The sequence below is a fragment of the Sebastes fasciatus genome, chromosome 17 (assembly GCF_043250625.1).
Source record: "Sebastes fasciatus isolate fSebFas1 chromosome 17, fSebFas1.pri, whole genome shotgun sequence".
Classification (NCBI taxonomy): domain Eukaryota; kingdom Metazoa; phylum Chordata; class Actinopteri; order Perciformes; family Sebastidae; genus Sebastes; species Sebastes fasciatus.
The window spans coordinates 9,236,053-9,248,941 of record NC_133811.1 but is presented as its reverse complement, the minus strand read 5'-3'; the positions used below and the strand labels follow the sequence as shown (position 1 = coordinate 9,248,941).

The 12,889-nt window shown below is 41.7% G+C and overlaps 1 protein-coding gene across 1 annotated transcript in view; it reads right to left on the bottom strand.

The window, feature by feature from the left end:
* LOC141755003 (growth factor receptor-bound protein 10-like) overlaps positions 1 to 12,889 on the bottom strand; it is a 64,092-nt gene that overhangs the window by 26,736 nt on the left and 24,467 nt on the right. Inside the window, exon 5 of the mRNA XM_074614544.1 lies at positions 11,764 to 11,887. Coding sequence (XP_074470645.1) covers positions 11,764 to 11,887 — 124 coding nt within the window. The remainder of the gene's footprint in view (positions 1 to 11,763; positions 11,888 to 12,889) is intronic.

The window sequence follows — 12,889 nt, the reverse complement described above, 5'->3', positions numbered from 1 at the left end:
TTTATCTCCCTTTTCTTTCTAATGTCTTCTATTTCTTCGTGTGCTTGTTTTGTAACTTTCGAACAACTGTTCTGTTGGCAAAGGTCCCTGAGATCCTCAGCCTCCTTTTACCAGGTTTTATCTTGAAATTTAACTCACCTTGACTTGGTCCTCCCCCCTCTGCTTTCCCTTCCCCCACTTCCCTCTTTTCTCTCAACCAGAGGCGGGTGAGGGGTGGAAATGTACAGGGTTATTGGTCTCCTATGCTGCTTATAACACACACACACACACACACACACGCACACACACACATGCACACACACAACAAACACACAAGGAAGGCTTGGAGCCACAACATATTGAATTGAAGGGTTATGGACAGACACCTGCATGCCTATAAACAAAGACATACACACACAAGCACAGTATGTGCGGGGTCAGAGGTCAAATACAATAATCTGTGCCAGGGTCAGGCCCACTTGACCAAGAGGTTTATAGGCCCCTAAACCTATCAGGCTGTACGCAAAACACACACATACACACAATGAATGCACACACTAGCTAACGCAGGCACACACACACACACACACACAAGTGATCTGGTTGTTTTAAGCCAGAGCAGATCTATTCCACAGTAATACAAGTCGCTGAGTGATTCATTCAGAGTGGAGGGGGCAGGGGTAGTGATGGCCACTATCTTTTGTTTTAATGTATAAATCAGGACAGTCAATCAATAAAATTACTTAATCGCAATTAATCAAATTTTTTTATCTGTTCAAAATGTACCTTAAAAGTGAGATTTGCTAAGTATTTATTACTCTTATCAACATGGGAGTGGGCAAATGCTTGCTTTATGCAAATGTATGTATATATTTTAGGGCTGTCAAAGTTAGCGCGATAACGCGTTAACGCAAATGCAACTTGCGATTTTTAGGTTGTAGCAAACTCAGTTTTAAAGCTAGAGTCAAGATACTGGTATCGTATAAAACTAGAAAACCTATAGATATTAATTTAAAGCTACAGTGTGGAGGATTTGGTGGCATCTAGTGGTGTGGTTGCAGACTGTAACCAACTGAGTACCCCTCTGCTCACTCCTCCCTTTTCCAAGACTGCAATAACATGAGCCTCCGAGTGCAAAACTGTGGTAACGCCGTTCACCTTTTCGATCTTAGGAGCAACGGAAGTCAGACGGCGGCTGGCGGTACCACGGTTCTGCACTCTGCAGCTCACGTTATCACAGTTTCACTAATGTGTCAGAGAAATACGGTGGCCTTCAGGTAAAGTAAAAACGTGAAAGGCTCCCTCTTGAACCAGTGTTTGGTTTGTCCGTTCTGGGCGGACATGGCGGAGCAACATGGTCAACCCATTCTCACTTCCAACTCATCGAATACTGCCGTTTGGTAAGTGATTGATATTATATTCCATTTCTGCTAATTTAAATTTTACACACTGTACCTTTAACAACAAATTCTTAGATTGTCCTGTAATAGTAGAAATTATTTTACCAGCAGCAACAAACCTCCAGATGATAGCTGGCTGTCTGTTGGAGGCTAACTCACCCATCACCAATGTCAGCATTTGGATACTGGTTAGTGGTGACTTCCCACTCTGGTCTATTACAGCGTCAGTTGTCTTTCATGTCTGTGAGTGGTCGGGTTTCAAGCCAGACATAGCTGATTAGCTCTGCAGACAGGCCAAACTCAATTTCACCTCACTGGAGCGCCACCACAAAGAGTCACTGAGTGGCTCACCTCCCCACCTCCCCACCTCCCCACGACCCAACACTGACACGACACTGTCTCTCACACACACACACACACACACACACACACACACACACACACACACACACACACACACACACACACACACACACACACACACACACACACACACACACACACAGATACATGTGTACACAGCCAGACAGAAAGCCTCCGACTGACTGATAGACGTTTACTATGTGGGCGTTCATCCAATTGATCCAATAAAACAGAACATAAATCACATTTGGACCTGGCAGATATTATAATAATAAAAAAAAAAGTAGTGAAACAATAGTTTGGTCATGTACAGGATATCATGGATCTTATTTGATAAAATCCCAAGAAACGGATGTGTGTAAACTCTCTCTTCAGGAATTAACATTTAATCTGATGTCCATTTTAAGAAAGCTTACATTTTAAAAATGGTTTCATCACTGTTTCAATCAGATGCTGATTACAAACTGTGAGAAATTACCTCGAACAAGAGTTCATCTAGATATTGTAGACTATGAACGGTTAGAGTTCTGCGGTCCCTTAACCTCTTACCATTACGCCCCGCCTTTCGCAGGTCAACAGTATATGTCACATTTAACTGGTGTACATCATCTGAAAGCTGGGAAACTGAAGATTAATTTGACATGCAGCTAATGTCATAAGTCTGAAAGGAAAATTAATTGATTAAAATAAATTGTGAAAGTGTATAAGGGCATAGAACATTATGATAGAAGTATATGATGGCCATCCCCATGCTCTATTATGTCTCGTAAGTTTTTGCAGCAATTTTAGGGTTGATACCATTAGTTACATAGATTTGGTGCTAAATTTAACCGGGAATTGATAAACGTTCAATTATCCCTGCAGAATACCACATTAAGACACCAAAGACCTTGAGGAACACCATAAAAAAGCCATGCTGTGATTTGGGATCAAAACATTTTTACATTTGGAGATTTCTGCAAGAATTGCATTTTTCGGCGTTTCGGATGGCGATCAGTTCTGTTCTGGAAACTACTCAGAAACCCCCTTTTTGTCAATCTACCTAGGAAAGCCATCCATCCTCTGAATGCTCTAGGTCTGTAATTTGTGGTGGTAAAGGTTCATGAGGCTGTGATTATCCTAGAGGTCACCACAGGTCATTTTATACAGTGAGGTCAATTTAAAAAAAATTATATCACTATATGAAATGGCTACTATGGGGACTAACATTGATATCGGTATCGGCCCAGAATTTCAAAATTGGTGCATCCCTAGTGGGCATGTCTGTAAAGGGGAGACTCGTGGGTACCCATAGAGCTGATTTTTATTCACATATTTTGAGGTCAGAGGTCAAGAGACCCCTTTGAAAATGGACATGCCAGTTTTTCCTCCCCAAATTTTGCCTAACTTTGGAGCGTAACTTAGTTATATAGCCTCTAAACAATCAGCTCTCATCATTATCTGGTTGCATTTTTATGGTTTCTAGCATCAAGTTCTGGTTCGACAGTAACGACACATGTAATCCCCATGTGTGTCAAAGAAGCAAAGTTGCGTCATCACATTGCCACGGCATGTAAAACATTTACTGCATGGCAGAAACTCAAGAGTCCTGTAAACCTTCATAACACACACACAGACACACACATGTACGTGCACCTGATCTGATTGCAGTGGGTCAGCAGACCGTTGCGTGCAGAAGTTCATCAGCTGACCACAGAAAGAGGGGGGAGGTATGAGTCTTAAACAGAGAGAGTCTGTGACTCAGAGTTTTAGTCTTAAATAACCTTGTATGACACTGCAACAACATATATACTGTAGCCATAGATTTAAAGGTCCCATATCATGCAAATTTTCAGGTTCATACTTGTATTTTGTGTTTCTACTAGAACATGTTTACATGCTGTAATGTTCAAAAAACCCTTTATTTTCCTCATACTGTCAGCCTGAATATGCCTGTATTTACCCTCTGTCTTAAAAACCCTGTTTTAGCGCATTTCGACAGAATTGCGACAGAATTGCGTTGCTAGGCAACAGCTTGGGTCCATGTGTACTTCCTGTCAGCTGATGACATTCACATACACGGCAACCAGGAATAAACTGGGACACATTTAGAATGTTTACGTTTAAAACTGTGTAAAGGGTCTAAATATTGTATATTTGTGACATCACAAATGGACAGAAATCCTGACAGCTTGTTTCAAATGCAGAGCGTCTGAATACGGGCTGTGTGTATTTCCCTGTGGATTGAGCATTTCGATACTTTCACAGTATTTATATAGGACTTAAGCCTGCTTTGTAACAAAAAAAACATGAAAATCTTACTTTTTTATAATATGGGACCTTTAATATGTACATTTGTTTGGAGGTATTGCCAACTTTTGTTGTCAGCTTCTGGGCCTGAGCAATAGGCCCGTTTTGAACGAGCAATGCACTAGTATAATCAATACAACACAACCAGAAGACAGAAATGTAAAAACAGGGTGGTCCACAAGAATTCTGAATTCTCTAGAAAAGCAATTTCAAGCAAGGAGGATGGACAAGAGAAAGTTTGAAGATTCCATCGCAACATTAATGCCAGACAGAAAACAAGAGTCTACAGCCGCACTAGGAGCTCTGTGAGGCTGTACTTACTGTAAAACACAGCGGTGCTTTGAGGTCAACACTAACACCAGTATGCTAACATGTGTCACCATTAACATCTGTGCAAATTTTGATGGCAACTCATCCAATAATTGTTGAGACATTTCCCTAAAAAACATAGTGGTGCTAGAGGCAAAGTCCGAGGATCACTAAAGTCTAGAGATGTCAATCGATTAAAATATCTAATTTCAAATTAATCGCACATTTTTTATCTGTTCAAAATGTACCTTAAAGGGAGATTTGTCAAGTATTTAATACACTTATCAATAAGGGAGTGGGCAAATATGCTTGCTTTGTGCAAATGTATGTATACATTTATTATTATTATAAATTAATTAACAATAAAAAAACAATGCCAAGTATTGTCCAGAAACCCTCACAGGTACTGCATTTAGCATAAAAAAATATGCTCAAACCATAACATGGAAAACTCTTGACTATGACTTGCCCCAAACTGCATGTGATTATCATAAAGTGTTCATGTCTGTAAAGGGGAGACTCGTGGGTACCCATAGAACCCATTTTCATTCACATATCTTGAGGTCAGAGGTCAAGGGACTCCTTTGGAAATGGCCATGCCAGTTTTTCCATCGCTAAAATGTAGGCTAACTTCGTAAAGTTATTTGTCCTCCTTCGCGACGAACTAGTATGACATGGTTGGTACCGATGGATTCTTTAGGTTTAGTTTCTAGTTTCTTATGATGCCAGTATCTTCACTAGCTTTAAAGCTGAGCCCGGATACAACCTAAAAATAGCAAGTTGTATTCATTCGTTGAAGAAATTAGCGGCGTTAAAACAAATTTGCGTTAATACAATATCCCATTACCTTTGACAGCCCTAGTAAAGTCATTCCGATTCCTCCTCTGGGGACTATGAATGTCTGAAAAATGTCTTGGCAGCTCATCCAATAGCTGTTGAGATATTTCAGTCTGAACCAAAGTGTTGGACCGACCAAATCGACCAACATTGCCAGCCCTAGATGCCGCTAAACAAAGGCTAAGAAAGAAAAAACAAATCCATCAGACTGTAAATTTGTATTAAATTTCGCAAGCACCAAATATTTCAATAATCAGTCCACGCACTGAATAACAAACCATGAGAAACTGACTCTTTCACATCCCTTTTTTTCTCCTTAAACCCGTCTTTTCTCTTGCCTTTTTCCACAGGGAGGTCAGAGGTCAGGGTCGTTTAAAGAGCAGTGAACCCAGAGCTGGAAGGGGTTCAGTGTCTTGCTCAAAGCTACTTCAGCAGGGTGGCTGCTTGCCAACACAGGGGGCTTGAACCCGAGTTCTTTGCTTTGAGAGATGGTCTCTTTAACCACTGGGCCGCCCTGCTGTCCCTGATGTTCGTAATGCCGCGTCTCTGGCCACAAATAAAAGCAGGAGTTGCGTTGTAGCCGCAGTCGTGATGCCAAAGCAAACCCAATCGCCCAGTGATGACAGACAGGATCTGACCAAATCCTTGTGAAAGCCGTGGTAACATGACTGAACTGTATGGTGTAAGACTGACACAACTTGCGTGGGAAACAGCTGCTATCAGGAGTCCATCATCAACTACAGGCAGACTACCGAATAAGCGTTGGCATTAGCAACTACTAGACCCCATGTAAAGAGTTAAAGAAGATTTACCATGAGATGGGTATTCCCCTAAACTTGCTTCTAAAATGTGATGGAGATGCAGCGTCATGTTATCTGTTCATAACCTGTTCGTGATACCCTGAGGAGAAATCCATTCAAATGTGTACCAAAGACCACGCAGGCCATAAACCTGTCATGGCACGCACATATACAGTTTTACTGGCTCATAATATAAGCGTTCCCTTTGAGAAAGACTGAAGCTTAGTGAAGAATGTCCAGATTCCAACTCTACAGCTGGAGGGAGAGAGATCCTATGATAAAACCATGCCAATGCAAATACGATGTCTGTAGACCAACGCACAGCACGTCTGAGAGTCTCGTCTGCGTTGTTGCGTAAGCCATCCTCAGTGGTCTTCAGAGAACAGAACTAAACTGACCTGCACACATCCACGCATGCATGCACGTACTCAAACATCTTCCTGACCTTCACTAACCTATAGCCTTTCTGTTAGCTTACATATGACATTACACAACAGAGCATGCAAACAGAGGCACTGAAGTCGTGGCCAGTGTGTCGCTGAACTTAAGTGATTTGATCAGCGGAGGTTTCATTCAATCAGCCGCAGGCTAGCCACGGCATTAGAAAGGATTAAAGTGCATGATGGTTTCACACGCATCCACCATACAAGGCCATTTAATACTGGGTTTAGGAAGATGTTACATAGTCATAAAAGAGTGCTGCAGGAATGAGTCCTAAAACACGGAAACGAGTTTAGCACTTCTGGTTCCCACGTATGGAAGTCAATGGGTTTTTTGAATGTGTTTTAGTTAGATGCCTGAAATAAGGTCTGTGGTTAACACAAGCTTAAGACATTTTAACGTTTTCTTCTGCGACATAAAATACGTCAATAAATACCCCACTCGTTAACTTTGAAGCCTTCATGTGTCTTAAAAAAGGCGGTTGCTAACAAGTGGCTAAATGAGACTACTAAATGTAATAACGCCGATTCGTCAGCCTTCACAGCTTCGTTGTGTATACTCACGCTCATGTGACCGTGGTGTAGTTCGTTTATAGCCTAACGTTAGCTTTTTACTCCTGACGAATGCATTTACGTTTCAAAAATCATACAAGTGGTGCTTATTTGTGAAGATTATCTTGCTGAACAAAACGTGTAAGTATCATAAACGTTTGTTTGCCACAGAGCTTATTTTCTGCAATAATCCAAAAAGACAATGGAAAAATCCCATTGGCTATTTGGAGAGGGAAACAGGGCGATGCTAACTTCCTGGTTGGCCTACAAAAATACGTCATCCCTGCAGCACTCTATTAAATCGTAGTGCTACCAACTCTTTTCCAAAGAAAGTAGCTAGCACTAGCTCCAAAACTCGCCACATGAGGTCATGCAGTCATTTGCATATTGGTGACATCATCAAGTGGAGATGCCATCTATATATAATCTATGGCTAGTCCGAATCAGAGTTAAATTGATACGTTTGGTTTGTTTTATAGTACCCAAATTAAAGTGAACCACAAGAAAACAATAATTTGCTGAGGGGTGTGTACGAAGGAGCAAATTCAACTTCTCTGCAGGGAATTGCAGACTTTGATATATTGCTGTCGAAGTTTTTTTTCACTTTGACTCTGCGCTGCTCCACTGTGCACACAAATCCCTTCTCCTCCAGTTTATCTCAAATGACTTTATAAACATTACTACTTTTGTGGACTTTATTTACCATATTTTATATGTTCTCTTCTGCCCAGATGTCAAGCAAACATTAGACTTCTGCAGAAGTCCAGGTCAGTCCTCTCCCGCTCATGTTAACGTGTCGTTTACCTGTGTCCATCTCAATAAATGCCCGCACTGGCAGCCTGCGTTTTGGTTCTCTTTGAAACGGTCCGAGACCACCTCTCGCAAGCTGTCTCGGACAGTTTGTTTTGTTCCACACCAGAGTATGATTACCGCGTTCACAACTGCCCAAACGAACCGCACCAGAGTTTGATTAAAGCGGACTAAATGTTGGCTTATGAAAGCGCCCTAAGATACTTCGTCTGGGAACCATTACTGTCTGTACAAAATTCCAAGACAATCCATTAAATAGTTGTTGATATTTCAGTCTGGACTGGCATCGCCATCCCTCGACCCCAAGCCACTAAAGTTACTCCATGTAGTATTTTAATAAATCACTTAATGATTGTGAACTAATCAAATTATAGCGGAGATGTTTCTTTACACTGGTGGTTTTTGTTTCCCATGATCCCCATCACCTCCAGCTACACATTTATCAGTCTCCCAGCCACCTCCTCTGCTTGTTCGGCCAAAAGGTTTTTCTCTTTTGCTGACGATGATAAACATGATGGAATCTTGGAAGTGTTTTTTCCATGTGCTTTTTACTCCTTCCAGCACAAGCTTTATCGCTGTTCTTGCTGGAAGAATACAACAATCTTGCTGTTTTTGTGCCATTAAGCAGTCTTGAAGAATTTCCTGCCTACACCAACCTGGTGACATGCCATGAAAAATGCAGTAAAGAAGAAGCAAAATGCTGCCAGACCTCTGAGCAATAATCTGTTTGAAAATCATAGCAGGAATGAATCATCGATGTCAGATACAAAGCATATGAAAATCAGCTTCTTGAAAATACCAAAATGTCTAAATACGTTAGTTATCACAAAATAAAAATGTATTTCTTTTGTGTGACAAATACTGGGTGATTATTTGCCTTTTAAAATAAACAGGATAATAGTTTAGAGAGCAAAACTGAACAAAATGAAGATGTTCTGGGAAAGAGACATGATGCAACATCTGATCGGCTCTCACAGACTCAAACACAGACAAAAGCTCCTTTGTACAAACTGCAAACTTGCTCTCTATGACTCCAGACCTTGTGAGATAGATGATGTCAACGAAATGCTAAAATAATGCTTTGCCTTATCACGCATGTATCTGTCTGTGCGCTGTGTCCTGAATAACCTGTGCGACTATGTTAACATGCACACTAATATTCCACTATTATTATTCCGAATAGAACAATATTCAGAATTTGAAAATTTGGGATATTCTGAATTAGGCTTTATTCCGAATGGAGCATTTTCCGATTAAGACATGTGGAATATGCCGATATTATTCTGGTTTTAGGTGCATTCTTTGGACATGTATACAGCACATTCGTAATATGCGTCTCAATTGTTTGTTTTTTAACGTCAGTTTGCGGCCTCTTGCCTGTTGACGTCCACCTCTGTGCGTTGTTCATAAACCAACTAGCCGAATGTTTGCAGAGATGCATGCCCAAAAGAGAAGCCCACATCTCTGGTCGGAAGGAGAAACACACCTACTTTTAAATTAGGGCTGTCAATCGATTAAAATATTTGATCGCGTGATTGTACATAGTTAATCAAAATTAATCGCAAATTAATCACACATTTTCTTATCTGTTCAAAATGTACCTTAAAGGGAGATTTGCCAAGTATTTAATATTCTTATCAACATGGGAGTGGGCAAATATGCTTGCTTTATGAAAATGTATAGATACATTTATTATTGAAATCAATTAACAACACAAAACAATGACAAATATCGTCCAGAAACCCTCACAGGTACTGCATTTAGCATAAAACATATGCTCAAATCATAACATGGCAGACTCAAGCCGAACAGGCAACAACAGCTGTCAGTGTGTCAGTGTGCTGACTTGACTATGACTTTCCCCCAAACTGCATGTGATTATCATAAAGTGGGCATGTCTGTAAAGGGGAGACTCGTGGGTACCCATAGAACCCATTTTCATTCATCTTGAGGTCAGAGGTCATGGGACCCCTTTGAAAATGGCCATGACAGTTTTTCCTCACCAAAAGTTAACGTAGGTTTGGAAAGTTATTTAGCCTCTTTCGCAACATGTAAGTATAATATTGTTGGTACCAATGGATTCCTTAGGTTTTTCTAGTTTCATATGATACTGCTGCAACCTAAAAATCCCACGTTGCATTAATGCGTTAAAGACATTAGTGGCGTTAAAACAAATTTGCGTTAACGCGTTATTGTCGCGTTAACTTTGACAGCCCTAGTGTTAACATTATGAAAGACTTGGATATGGGTATAGGTGGTTGAAGGACTGAAAGAGGGAGGCTGTGTTCGCACAGTCGAACTAGTCTGCCACCGGTTACGTTAATCGGAGTATGCATGGCTGCATGGGAATATTAGTGGAATATTCATGTTCATTTGCCAGCTTAGTAGGAATATTGTTTCTTTTTGAATAAGGGCAACAACCGAAATATGTTGTGCATGTAAATGTAGTCAGTGGATGTAAGTGTGTGTGGATGGGAGTGTAAGAAAGGGTGAGCATCTAAAATAACTTTTATTGTTCATGGGCATCCTGAAAACGTCTTTGCGAGGGATGGAACATTCCTGGGACAGGAGGCTCTACCGGGGGAAGGAAGGGCAAAGCTATGACACACACACACGCACATACACCCACACACACACACACACACACACACACACACACAGTGACGTTAAGAGCCAAGGTTGAAGCGTGTGAACCGGAAATGGGCGCCTGTCTTCAGAAGGTTCAGAGAGATCCGACCTGCAGACGTTCCCAGCCGTATTCCCGGCTCTGCTACGGAAGTCTGCACTCTGTCTGCAGCATCCTGGAGACATTGCTCACCTCGGCCCACAGCAAAACATGTCTGTAACTCTGTGTGTGTGTGCACATGTGATTGATAATGATGCTTCCACAATAACACACACACACGCAGTCAAGATAACCCAGGGTGAGCTGTTGTGTAATGGAAGGAAAGGCTGTCCGCAGCCAAAGTCAACACATGCTGTTCTGACCTGAACATAACAGTCAGCTGGTTTTAAACACACACACACACGCACACGCACACGCACACGCACACGCACACACACACAGTCCCTCTCCTGTGATAGTGGTGAAGTAAAACAAATCAAATGTATCCCGACTATAGATAGGGTGACCAGATCCCAACAAACCAAATGTGGGACAAAGAGTACTGTATGTTTGAGGTAGTCTACAATTTTGATTTAATGTCTATCTAAAATAAACATTTCTATTCTGCCCCGTATCCTGTAACATCTCTATGTTTTGCCTGAATGCATCCATAGATCGTCACATCTCTTTTTGAGCCGCACATTTCTCGTGAGACTCACATGAACTGTGTCGCTTCATGTCGTATTCCCCCCGTGTGAAATTGAAAAATAACTGGCAAATTTCACAAAAAACTCTGAGAATCGCCTTCCACCGGCTTATGATAAATAGTTTCACGGTCTTTGTTGTAGCTGCTCTTCATTTTCTGGTAGTTTCCATCATATTCGGCCTAAATCTGCACAGCTTATGACTTTGCGGTGACTCGCAATTTCCCCCATTGGGCGTAGCATAGCAAAGACAGTGAAATGTTAACCTGCACTTGACCCATGTGTGCGCAGTTTGACAGCGAACACAGCGCCGTGATGACAGCTTTCCCTGCTTTCTTCACAGCCATTGGATAAAAGCCAGATTTTAAAAAAGCGTCTGGTTTGACTTTTGAAAATTAGAGCCAATTAAAATGTGGGACATTGTCTCAATATGTGGGACACGGGACAAGGGATGTGCAGTCCCTCGTAAAGTGTGACACTCTAACTACAGTGGTATAAACCAGCAAACAACTTCAAAAACAAACAAAACACTTGTTTTTTCCCCATACCGGCACTAAAAGGTAGCCACTCAGTCTGAAACCTTCCAAACACTTGGGCACGTCTGCCTTCTCCACTTTGTTGTATATTGTCAGTGAGTGTGTGTTAGTGCAGGTGAGGTGGTATGGGTGTGCTTACGTGGTTGTCGGAGGTCTGTATGGGGCTGAGGACGGGGGAGCCGGCTGGGCTGCAGAGCTCAGGGAAAGGGTTGGGGATGGCAGGCAGGGAGGCCGGACGCAGCCGATGCTCTTCCTGCAGGCACCTGCAGAGGGAGACACACACACTGATGTCATGGCTGGGTGGCCAGTGACAGACCGACAATACAGCATACACATGATGATGACATTTGGATATAGAAAAAGGTGCGGCACACATATATTAGACTAAAAAGTTCATTTTATCTTTGACCTTTGATCCAAATTCTGATCTGTTTTTTTATAAAAAACAACAACAAAGTATTCAAGGCCAAAACTCTGTCTGTAAAGCTTGTAGTGACTTACTGTTAATAATTTACTGTAGCATTGTTTAAAATATGACTTAATTTTGCTGCTGTTATTTACTTACACAGATTAAGAGAAGCCACTAAAGGCTTAAATTGATTTGTTGCCGAGTGACAATAATAACATGATTTATGGTGCCTTCAAATGAAACTTGTGAGCTCGTGTTCACAACATGGGAAGTCGCATACACAACATGTTTGGCGTTCAAGTGGTTAAGTCATGAGAACACCGCTGCTAAGCAACGGCAATATTAACGTTACTGTCGGTGTCTAGAAGCCACAGAGGCTAACAATTTAGCAAGCTAGCAAGCAGGTAACATAATATAGGAAATGCAAAGGTATAATGACAGAGGAAAAAGATGAGGCCGTTTGGAATATCAACATTTTCCTGGAGGCCGGAGGCACGCGGTGTCTTGTGCGAGTATAATCAAAGCTTACTCTCCCCCACAGAAACACTGTTCCTGAACTACCTGAAACGCCTTGCTTGAAGTCCCGCCTTTTCTTCTGTAACATGGTGATGTCACCAAGTAACTAGTTTGGCACGCCCTCAAACAAAGCTAGTTAGAGCTTGGAGCTTGAGTGGAGTCCAAAGAGTTTGGTTCGGTTGACCAATCACAACAGAGAGGGACAGCCGACCATTCAGAGCAGGCTGGGCTTTATTAGAGGGCGTGGCAGGAGCGTTTCAGACAGAGAGTGAAAAGAGGTGCCGCAACACAGCCGGTATGCGAAAAATAAAGCGTTTTTTGAACATTAAAGCATGTAAAC